Source organism: Wasmannia auropunctata, unplaced genomic scaffold (assembly GCF_000956235.1).
Source record: "Wasmannia auropunctata unplaced genomic scaffold, wasmannia.A_1.0 LD336088.1, whole genome shotgun sequence".
Lineage (NCBI taxonomy): Eukaryota > Metazoa > Arthropoda > Insecta > Hymenoptera > Formicidae > Wasmannia > Wasmannia auropunctata.
This window is the reverse complement of record NW_012026802.1, coordinates 814,981-826,276: the sequence shown is the minus strand read 5'-3', so window position 1 is coordinate 826,276 and position 11,296 is coordinate 814,981. Positions and strand designations below refer to the sequence as shown.

General features: G+C 39.7%; 1 protein-coding gene and 1 long non-coding RNA gene across 14 annotated transcripts in view; one reads left to right on the top strand and one right to left on the bottom strand.

Annotated features, from left to right (window-relative positions):
* Window positions 1-493: 493 nt before the first annotated feature.
* Window positions 494-11,296, bottom strand: part of LOC105448148 — a 13,054-nt gene continuing 2,251 nt past the window's right edge. For 3 of the 11 annotated variants that reach the window (XM_011686557.1, XM_011686556.1, XM_011686558.1), the window contains exons 2-7: window positions 7,500-8,047; window positions 6,983-7,304; window positions 6,766-6,917; window positions 6,462-6,596; window positions 6,009-6,152; window positions 3,626-3,758 (exon numbers count right to left, since the gene is read on the bottom strand). In XM_011686557.1, the coding sequence (XP_011684859.1) occupies window positions 3,717-3,758; window positions 6,009-6,152; window positions 6,462-6,596; window positions 6,766-6,917; window positions 6,983-6,986 (477 nt within the window). In that variant the 5' untranslated portion in view covers window positions 6,987-7,304; window positions 7,500-8,047 and the 3' untranslated portion in view covers window positions 3,626-3,716. Of the gene's footprint in view, window positions 1,420-1,501; window positions 1,616-1,974; window positions 2,089-3,081; window positions 3,196-3,605; window positions 3,759-3,939; window positions 4,036-6,008; window positions 6,153-6,461; window positions 6,597-6,765; window positions 6,918-6,982; window positions 7,305-7,499; window positions 8,048-8,765; window positions 9,077-9,135; window positions 9,305-11,296 lie in introns of those variants that run through there. The other 8 variants (XM_011686547.1, XM_011686552.1, XM_011686554.1 and 5 more) reach the window with 7 other exon arrangements.
* The window catches only part of LOC105448149, a 3,236-nt gene continuing 1,387 nt past the window's right edge, over window positions 9,448-11,296 (top strand). Inside the window, exons 1-2 of one of the 3 annotated variants that reach the window (XR_974195.1) lie at window positions 9,448-9,933; window positions 10,033-11,279. This is a non-coding gene — a long non-coding RNA (uncharacterized LOC105448149). Of the gene's footprint in view, window positions 11,280-11,296 lie in introns of all 3 variants that reach the window. The other 2 variants (XR_974196.1, XR_974194.1) reach the window with 2 other exon arrangements.

The following is an 11,296-nucleotide window of genomic DNA, read 5'->3' as shown; positions in this document are numbered from 1 at the left end:
GAATGGTCTAAAAATAAGTCTCTAATAAAATCAATTATTCTTTTCAATCCTTTTGTAAATCCTTATAAATGGTTAATTTAATTGACGCTGATTATTTTGCAGATCTATTATATTATAAGCTGTAGCTAATATTATATATTAACTGTAGCTCATTAAAAGCATTGATTTTGCAGATTATCACATATTAAATTGTAAATTGTTATAAAAAGACTTAGAATAGAAAATTACTATAATCCTAACAATGATAATAATATTCGCATCCTGCATCTAGTGTTAAATGCGGCTAGCTTTCAATTCTCTCAGGATATCGTTTACACATGATAAATAAAAATCGGAAGTAATAATAGCCAGATTTAGTGCTAAACGCAACTATAAAATAAATATATGCAGTATACACACAATTTCCGTTGCACATATTTATGGACGGAAAACAAAAAGTAAATGTCTTTCAAGCTAATAAAATTTAATTAGGGCCAAAAAAAGCAGATATCACTTCTGTACAAATTACTTCTTTTTTATTCCTCGTAATAATTTCGTCGAAATGACAATGCGATGTATACGAAATATTAAAAAAGTACAATAGCCCGTTTATACAAAATATGATTTTTACAATACATAAATATAAAATTGACCACTGTATGTACGTGTGTACTTCCGCGATGTCTGCTGTAACGCATCAAATGCAATACCACCGACAATTTTGCTTGCTTATATCGAAAATAACGAATATACACGCGCGTGCAGCTCTCTCGATGTAAAAAAAACTACATCCTCTGGCGAGATGACGATCCCGTGCAGTGTTCCGGTGATCTGTCAAATTGGACCCTCGTCTGTCTCGTTAAAATTAATTTTTAACTCGCCACATTCACTTTCTTTCTCTTGTCACAAGTCTTTCGCTCTCTAAGCAGCCGTATTCGGCTGTTGGTAAAATTGAATATTTGTCACGTATTTAGCAACAAAATGAGTAGATGCAGCGAGAAGATAAGTTAGATAAACTTACAATGCGCGCGAGACAAGAGCTGTATTTAGGTTTGCTCTCATTCGTGTCATTACCTAATTCTTGTCGTTGTCACCGAATTGTCTTTCAAAGCGGCAGAATCGTACCGAGGTGGAACAAGCGGCAGCGGTATCGTCATCGGCTAACTCAAACGTTACACGTTTTTTTTTCGATCAAATCTTCTGATCTCGCCAAAAGGACAACGCCATAAAACGGCGATAGGATAAGTATACTCATAGCATTACGACTAATACAGTGCTTCGCATTCGCGCTTTTTTTTCCTTGGCAATGTACGAATAATTGTTATAAAATGTCACGGATATAGAAAATGGAAGAAGCGACGAGTCGCGCCGTTCCCGTTCCTTTCCTTCGTTTTTCAGTGTGGCAGCTTCTCTAAGCGGCTACCTTCTCGGCATCGATCGCTGAAATAACATTGCCTAAGTGAGCGACACATCATCTCGAACAGATACAAGAGCATAAGTTGAGAGCGTGCAGTGTACGAACCTTCTTTGGTGGGCAGAGGATTTTTCTCGAGGGTTTCCGCATGTTTCAGCTTTGCCGGATCGAAATTCTCGATACCGGATATTAACTGTTGTTTCCCTTTTTCTTGCTGGATCGCTGCATAAGAAATTAACAAAATTTCGTAATAAATTCGAATTTATAATTATCATTTAATAAAATAATTACTTGTAATAAACTATTTTACTATTCCATGACTTGTTACCAATAGTAAAAATCGAACGGAAAGATTAAAAATCCACCGTTTTAAAATCAATCTTTAAAGACTAAATATTTATAATATTACCAACAATAAAAATCGAACGAAAAGATTAAAAACCCACCGTGTTAAAATCAATCTTTAAATATTAAAAATGTACAATTTTATAAGATAAATTTCTACTCGCTTTTAATTTAATAGTAATTAATAAAGTATTCTGTACGTAAGTACATTTAAAAGCCTGACTTATATATCGTACCATCTTTATCGGGTAACGGGTTCTTTTCCTGCGTCTCGGTGTGCTTCAGACTTGCGGTGTCAAACTTTTCGATGCCGGCGATCAATGTTTGCTGAGTCTTCTCCGCGGCGACGTCTAAAAGCAAGCAAATCAGATTTCAGAAACGAAACGATGGATATAAAAAACAGAATCGCAGAATCAAGAATGAACCCTCTTAGCAGCTGGCTACAAATTTGTTATTTCCAGCTAGTAGCGTAGCTCGAATGGTTTAGCGGAGAATAAATTCAAAAACTGTTTGCGCGATTTACGATCGCCGCATAATAATCGACGAACGGCGCTCAATCAATGATTGGTACCGTTTGTCGTCCTTCCTTTATAAGGCACTTGCTGCTATTAATATCCCGCATGTATGCAGATAAAGTGTACGCATTTTTATGAAGCGAAATTACGCATTACATTTGAGCTCAAGTTAAAAGAAGCTAAAGTTTTCTTAATAATTTTTAACAGAATTAATGGGCAATTTATTAATAAATTATATCTTGAATTTATTCTCCTAAATATCAGATTAACTTCTTGCTACTTGTATGTATAAAATATCCTAGAATATATTTGATTTTAATTTTTTTTTATTCTTTAATTCTATTATATATTTTAATCCAAATTTATTAGACATATAAGTCGTGAGAAGCCTTGTATTTTGAACAGTTTATAACTCGACTTTTCAACAACTGAGGGAACATCGATTTCAGATTGCATCAAGGAGGAATCCATATAAAATGAGAGTAGACGAATCTAGAAAGACCTGCATAAATATTGTAGAAAAGTCACTTCTTAAGATCTGTTCTAAATTTTATGTTACAAGATAGTGCAGCAAGAAATTAATGAAAAAAAAACAAGCAATATGATCCCAAAATGCCATCAAAGCTACCAGTAAAATTTTCGTATTGAAAATTTTATTATCGAATTATTCTAAGAGAAAGCTTTGCAGGCGAGAGATTGTTCTTCGAGAAGCGGAAGCGATAGTTGACTTTGGATTTCCGCTGCCACCGTGAAAAAGCCAAGGATGTACTCCTCGCAGGATTGAAGAATGAAGTTCCAGAAGTCTCTCCGATCTTTAATGGGCAATACCTTTGGCGTTAGGCAACACAATCTTCTCTTTCGTGTCGGCGTGCTTCAACTGATCTGTCTTAAAGGTTTCCACGCCATGTATCAACTCAGAATGCTGCCGCTCCTGTCGCACGTCTACGTCAGCAATTCACACATTTTTATTGCAGCTATCGTTTTTAAGGAAGTACCGCATTGGTGAGCTTTGCGCTTAAATCACTTCCCTTACTTATACATTTTGCACGAGCAAATTCAATCCTTTCTTTATAAGCCGCATTTATAATACTAAACGCGTCTAATCTTACTTGGATAGAAATAAAGATCAATTTTTTAATCATATAAATTAGAATAAAAAACACCAAACACACACAACATTAATCATATATTAATTAATCAAATATTAGTTGTAAAATTAATAAAAATATATATACTCGTTAAATATTAAATATACGAATAAAACATATAATAAAAAGCATATAAATAAGAGAATTCGATTCGTAAATCAATTTCAAACGAAGTTAACTGAATTATTCTTGGAATTAACATACCTTCGGCGGAGGGTAAAACGTTCTTCTCGGCAGTAGCGGCTTTCTTCATGCAGCCATGATTGAAACCTTCCAATTCGCTTTTCAGGTCTAGAGCTACTTTAGGCAGGTCCTTCAACGACGGACTCGACATGATTTAGCCTTGTACTTCTTAATCTGTAAAACAGAAATAATTGTAAGTTCAATCATCTTCGCGCAATGTACATCCTAAAAAATTGAAGTATATAACTCCAATTAAAATTACTCCGATTAAAAAATTTCCAATTTTCAATATCTAATAACAGTAAAATATGTATTGTATTTTACGGAAATGTTCTATGTGCAATAATTTTATTACTTGAAAATTCTTGAAGAATTTGAAATTATCGAACTGTTAAGAAAATGTCAATGTGTGTAAATAAAAATCGTAATGTGTTATAATCTGAAGTACGTTGTTGATTTACAGCAATTAGTACGCAACAAATATCCCAAATGTGATTGTCTGTTTTTTTTAAGTATAATGTATATATACATCTATTAAAACGCGAAACAGAAAATTGGTTTTGTATAAGTAATGCTTTTTTTCTTAATTTCGAATTTATAATTTCTATAGTTTCTTATATCTATTTTTTTATATTTAACGAATAACAGTACATATACTTCGCTACATATTATGATAATAATGTAAAAGGTGTCCGTGCAAGGTGTACGAGCACCTGCTCGTAACAGAATCGATTTAACTTCCTGGAAGATAGCGGAACACGGGCGATATTGCACGTGTTATTAAGTACGAGAACCATTTCCACGTAAGGTGCACAAAGAGCATCGCCCCAAACAAATACGTATCAGCGAGAAACGGCACCGCGCAGTTTCCAATTGTTAACGCGAACGTGTCGTTTCCTTTGTTGAAGCGCCGCCCGCACCAACAATCCGCGCGCTGACAACAGCGGCTGCTATTGAATGCCAACGAAGCCGGGAACGAAGTTATCGGCAACAACACGTCGGAATTGCACGTCGCACCGTCACGATACATCGCAAATACAGCGAAAATGCCAGCGAGGAACTTTATTCGCCGATACGTTCGCCGAACACAATTAAAATTTCGCAGACTCGATACTTTAGAAGTTTCCTCTTTTTAAATTCGAAAGATCGCGACCGAGATATGACACATCACAGTTTCTTTTTTCATTTTGCTTGCAGCTTTTGCAATTTTTTTCATTGCTATATAACAAGAATAAAAATGTTCAGTTCTGTTAAGTTAGAAATAAGGAAATTTATAAAATAGAAATAAATTTAAGAAAAGTTACATTTATAAAATGGTAGAAAAAAAATAGAAAAAAAGTTGTAGAATTTAAAAAATTATTATATGAGAAATCTGATTTATCTTCAAACTCACGCAATTCTCAGTCAGCGAATTTATGTATCACGCAACGGAAACAGCGGTGGCTCGTTGCTTCCGGTCTCCGTTTCCTTCTAGTATATTTCCTTGTCACACTCCCCCCCCCCCCCCCACTCCCTCGCTCACAAGCACAGCAATAATTTTTCGTCGGTATTAAATCACGCAATTATCAAAATAAAAGAAACATTTGTCAGGTAATTTGTAATCATGAGAGATACATGAAAAGTAAATAATTAACTTATGATTGCAGATAGTATCGCGATCATTACATGGCAATATTTACTATATGCTTCAGTAAATAATAAAATCTGATAATTTCTATATCCATTTGTATTCGCGAATATTCAATCGAGAAAGAATTTCCAATCCTTTACTTCGCGCTTCACGTGCAAAATATTACGCTGCCAGTTGATCTCATCCGCACCCATCATTTGTTATTTACGATAATGACGCACATTACAAGAGGAACTTTGATAAATACCCCGCATTCCTTCGTCGCCTCTTTCCTCTAAAGAACGCGACTATTTCTTCGCAATTTTACATTACAAAGTTAAATTACAGCTGTGCATATAGGCCGAACAGATGTATTGCAATACATTCACATCAAACATTAAACAAAGAGAGAGAGAGAGAGAGAGCGAGACAATTCTCAAAAAATATTTCATGAATCGACGCATTTTTCGCTTTAAATAGCAAACGACACTTTCGAAAGAAAAAAAAAAAAAATAGCAGCTACCGAGTCAGACATTACTTCGCTCATAACCCGATAGTTGTGAAATCAACGTCGCGGAGTGTACACATTGTGTATCTCAACATGTATGTACACGTCTTATATCGAATCCAGTACTGGCGACGCATTTACGCGCTAAACTGTCAATGACTCATTCGTCGGATGCCGCCTTCTGCTTGACCCCCTTTCACCAAACGGGCTTCTCAACAGCGATTGTGCGCATTCAGGCAGACTTAAAACTTTGCATGATTCAACGTGAAAAAATGTAAGAAAAGAACGCAATACTAATTACGCTTACGTGGGTGATCGATATCGATCTGTGTTTAACTCCTACGTGCTTTTTTTCTAATGATGTTATGTTCTGCAATTTATGACGAAATCGATCGTTTTTTTTTCTTTTTACGTCTACGTTGTACGCGTAACGATTACATTTCCTGTGCATCTGGAAATAGATGAAATTAATATTCCGGTACATTTAATATATTGTGTTATCTCAAAATAAATTATATTAATCGTTCACATGCGAAAGAAAAATTACAATTATTTAACACCTTATATATATACATATGTCGTGTTCAGTATATTTTTAGTATGTTATTTGTGCTTTATGAAAGCCCATTGAAAAGCCAATTGATAACATCGAATTCGCCCATATGCGAGTAAACTTGCGGATTCAAAAGAGAGACGCGGAGAGTAAGAAAAGGTCTGCATTCCACGTGGGTGAAGTCACGGGGACGTCAGATATACTAACCACATTATCGGTACACACGGCATGATTGTGCAACATCATCGACAACAGTGCAAGGTCATCAATTTTGTACGACCTTTTTCCACGATGCTTTTTTGGACGACGATTCTGGGCGAAACGATCTTGCAAAGCGAATGACTGAAAAGATAAACGATATTGCACGGTAATAAATCTATATTGAAGAGCTGCGAGGACATTTGAGAAACTCTAGTATTTTCTCAGGGTTGCAATACTTCAGGCTGAGTTGTAATACAATATAATGTTGAGCATGTGAAAGTACAGAAGACACTGATAAAAAAAAACAAACCGGTCTCGTGGGTCGCGCTTGTCTCGAGTTTTGGGTCCGGGACGATACGTTCCTGGGATCGCGAGAGAGGCTTTCGAGAGATACGTTCAAACGGTGGGTCAGCATCGACAAGGCTGTGTATAGGTCCTTATATGGTAGCCGGTCGTATATGCCTGTATATAGGGAGAGCTCGAAAAAGAGGCCGAATATACGCAACAGAGAGGCAGCGGGAACTCACACATATCCCTTACGTATCCGCTTTGCTAAATTTTCTTTTTCTTTTTTTCATTCTTTTCGTATATGCCTGTGTGGGCGTATGAAGTACTGGTATGTGTGCGCACACAAGCACACAAGACTCGTGTGCTTGGCTGCACGTAACGGTAAGAGACGAGGACGTGATCTCGATTGTCCGCAACCACGACGGCGGAGTACGGCCAGATAAAACGTAGTTCTCTTCTTACGCTGCGGATTATGACAATAGCATGTTTCGCGCATCTATCGCCGGGCCATGTAGACATGCCGCGAAAAATAGAGTCACTAACTTTGATAAAAGGTAGAAGCTGCAAAATATTTTTCATACATTAATGCACATGAAAATATATTTTCTTTTCTCGAATGTCGATTAATCTATTTAGAATCAAACATGTTTTAGATTATGATTAATATCGTCGCGAGATGAATAATTTTTAATTGATAAAAATCGACGTAGACTCAACGTAATGTGATTTAATATTACTTCTAATAAAATACCGTACCTTTATTACACGTTACTAATTGATTTATTTTGATTACGAGTATCGCTCGAGCTCGTCGCACTTGAGATCGGGAAGAAAATTATGAACGCTTTAAGGTCGACGAGCATCGTAAGACGACCGTTAGTTCCATTTAATTGAACATCCGTAGATCCTTGCCGAGCCGTGGCAAACAGCCAGACGGGATAAGCTTCTTATTGGTTATTATGCAAACTGCAAACGGTGGAATTTAACGAGGCGAGTCGACGCGAGACGACGCTCGCACAGTGGAACTTGGATAAATCCTGACTTCAATCTTCTCTCGAGTGGACTACACGAGGAGGTGAAAAGCGAGCCTCCGCGAGAAGTTAACGAGGAAACTAGGTTGCCGATGCAGTCGAGATGCGCCAGCAGAAACCGACCGGTAGAGTCATCGAAATAGATTAGGCGTCCAGGCTGATATTTCATACGCAAGTGTGTAGTAAGAGTGCCCGCGGCGCGATTTCTAGTACTTCATTTTCAAACGAGGAAAGTATGGCTCTAGGTCGTGCATTCCCATTAATGCGCACAGCCTGTAAAGATTACAAACATTAGAAATTATGGCGTCTGATAAATTGGTCTATTCACGATCTCGAAACGCTTAACAATTTAGTTAAATATTTCGAGATGTTTTACTGACACAAGTTGACTTAAACGTTTTCGAATTATCATTGAGGAACGAGATTAAGCCTCCTCATGTTACAGTCATGTTATCTCGTAACAAGCTTAAGGATTATTTAATAATATTTCTGCATCAGACAGATTCTAAAGTAGGAAACGATAAGGCAAAATAGCTATCGGTATCAAGCGTGTCCAAGTCCCATTGTCATCATACTATCATAATATGTTTTAAATCCGCCTGAAGCCGCCGCAAATCGAGGGCCCCGGCTCGGAATCGGCCGCCAGTCGGGGGGGAGGGGGGACTCCTCCGCGACGACGACGCATTGTCGTAGACTCCGGTCGATCCGCGGAACGAGAGCCTACGATCGCTGGCTAACGAGTTCGCGCTAGCTGCCAATTAACTTGGGCAATCGCGTTTAATGGTGGGCCCTCCGCTAACCGGCTCTCTTTCCTTCGTCTCTTTCGACGCCACGCGTCCACGCAGCACACGTGCAACAGCATGCGGCATGCTGTATCGATCGGCGGTGTAGGCGCTCCAGAGAGTGGCAGGCACCTACGCGTGTGCAATGCCCACATGAAAACGCCGCGCCGGCGACTGCATTCGTATTTGTAGCTAGAGAAACGTTTTACCGAACGACGGCGACCGCCGTCGGAGCAACCGCGATTCTTTTTCTCTCCCCCTTTTCTTTCTCTCTCTCTCTCTTTCTCTCCGGTACTCTTCCGTGCGACCGTGACGGCTAACGAACCCTGGACGCGCGTATCGAGCGGTGGCGCGTACATGCCAGGGACGCATGCAGGCACGAGGCCGTGCTATATAAATGCCATCCGTGAATCGTGGGACGTCCCCGATATTGAGTGCCTCAGAGCACGATTAGGACGGTTCCCGACTTGCGAGCGAATCGAAAGATCAGAGGAGCTCTTAGGTCTCCCAAGCTGAAACACTTGACGGGACAGGATGGAAAAATTGCTAGAATGGCCAATATATGCTTGTGATGCTTACTTGAAATTCCTCAGCTCGACTGGATTCTCGATTTCTACGAAAGACGCTTCTCAATCTTCTTTATCAAAACTGACTCGAACTGAAAGCTTCGACAACGTTAACGAGAGACGCGAGTCATTTGAAAGGACGCATAACCTAACAGCATCAAGTTGCACTAAGTACACACTACACAAGAAGCATGGTAGAAGCATTAACCTCTTTTCTAGGGGGGGCCAATTTTTGAAACTAGAAAAAATTAATTTACTTTCTTCTGCTATTAATTTCATTCGATTGAAGAAAGAATGAAGAACATTAAAAATATTATAATTTTTCTTTTAGTAATCTCAGAATTAGACCAGTCATATTAGAATTAAAAAAAAATACTTCGTTAAATATATACATGTGTTATTGTCCATGAAAAGGACACTAATGGAGTTGGCCAATAAAAATGTCCGATTTCCGAATTTCTTGGCCAATGATCACATAATGCTATCAGTGGCGTCGCGTAATGAGCGTAACTTCACACGTCAGTCGTCAGGCCATCCGCGGCGCCTAAATATGTGGTCGTGTGCATCAAATGTCACTTAGCGTCACATCATTTCGCGTAAGTTGTTCTTCTCTCGTACATACGTATCACGATCACGGGATTGTGTACAACATACGCAAAACCACGATTTAGAAAGAGGCTCGTTAACATCGTTCGCACCATAGCTTCCTCGGCACGCTCATTACCGGCGTTTATGCGCTTGGAGTCAATTAAAACTTGGATCAGTCGTTGTTTGCTAATGTATACTCGGAAGTGCCTATCCGCCACGGAAGGTAATAAAATTTACCAAAGTTTTTCAACGTGATGCGAAACGTACACGTATTATGTGTGAATCTCAAGCGAGACTGGCTTATGTAATTTTGATTTTACAGACTACCCGATTAATTTTCAACTTTATACAGTATTTTCACTCTATCATTTTTTCAAGGAGTTGATCAGGTAATTGGTTTTTGAAAAGCTCAGTCGAGATGCAACACACATAATGTGCTCTTCCTGCAAACCGATACATTCCCAGGAGCGCCGTTTAATCAGATCTGATTCGATGATCGCCGGAAGGCGAGTCTTCCGCTTTCGCGATAGCGCAACACGGCGTGCTAATATTGACACACACGTGCGGACTTCGCGATGCATGAATGGGTAGGGCGCAAACGCACGCATACACACATGTATGTAGGTATGGATGCAACGTCGGGGGAGGCAGATCCGAGGTTGCGTCAGGGGAGCGGCCGGCTCGTAGCGGCGGCAGAGGAGGTGGTGGCTGCCGCGGCAGACGGTTTCATCGATTGGCATTGCCGGCATCGTCTGGAGGAGAGTGTGAGCGGGCCGCGGGGTCCGTGAACTCCGCGGCTGCTGACGGCGCATCCCGGTTTTCATGGTCATGGGTAAGAGGGCGGTTTCCCTCGGACGGAGGACCGAGAATCGCGTTCTCTGCTACGCGCGAGATCATAGAGATGATTGCCGTAATAATATCATTGATATCATTATTCCTTTTTCCCCTCTGAGGTCTTGTATTCAAATCGAATGAAATATGTAACGTTCTAGTCGGAAACACGCATTCAATATGGATTTGAATTTCAAAGCCGAGCCGGAATGTGATGCCCCATTCACGGTTCTGATGTTATAAATACGCTTTCTATCCGTTTAATTACAAACGAACACGAAACGAATTGAAGGAGAAATAAGGCCGTCGCGGATTCTATAACTCCAAGGAAAACGAAGGTACTGTCCGGCTGATGTATATGGCGAGATGTAAGACAAGACCTCTACCGGGTGTACGTTCGCCTAGTAACGCCGCTGTTCGTGAGACAGAAACGGTCTCGCGATCTGGGAGACGCTAATCGTGAGCCGAGCCAGGCTAAACGCAATTGCACGAGCGTGGAAGCGCGCGATTCGCAACGGCGGAGCTAGGCTTATACAGAAGCTCTCCTCGTTCGCCTTGAAACGAGCGCACACGCTCGGGACATGATAAAATGCAAATGCAACGCCCGACGACGACGACGACGATCTCCCTCAGGAGAACGCGAATTGTGGCGAAATTGCCACGATCAATTTTTCGATGCTACGACAAATAAAGAATAAATCCGTAATTTCTAGCTAAGTTTTCTTGGATTTAAGAAATGTAAGATATTAAACAGA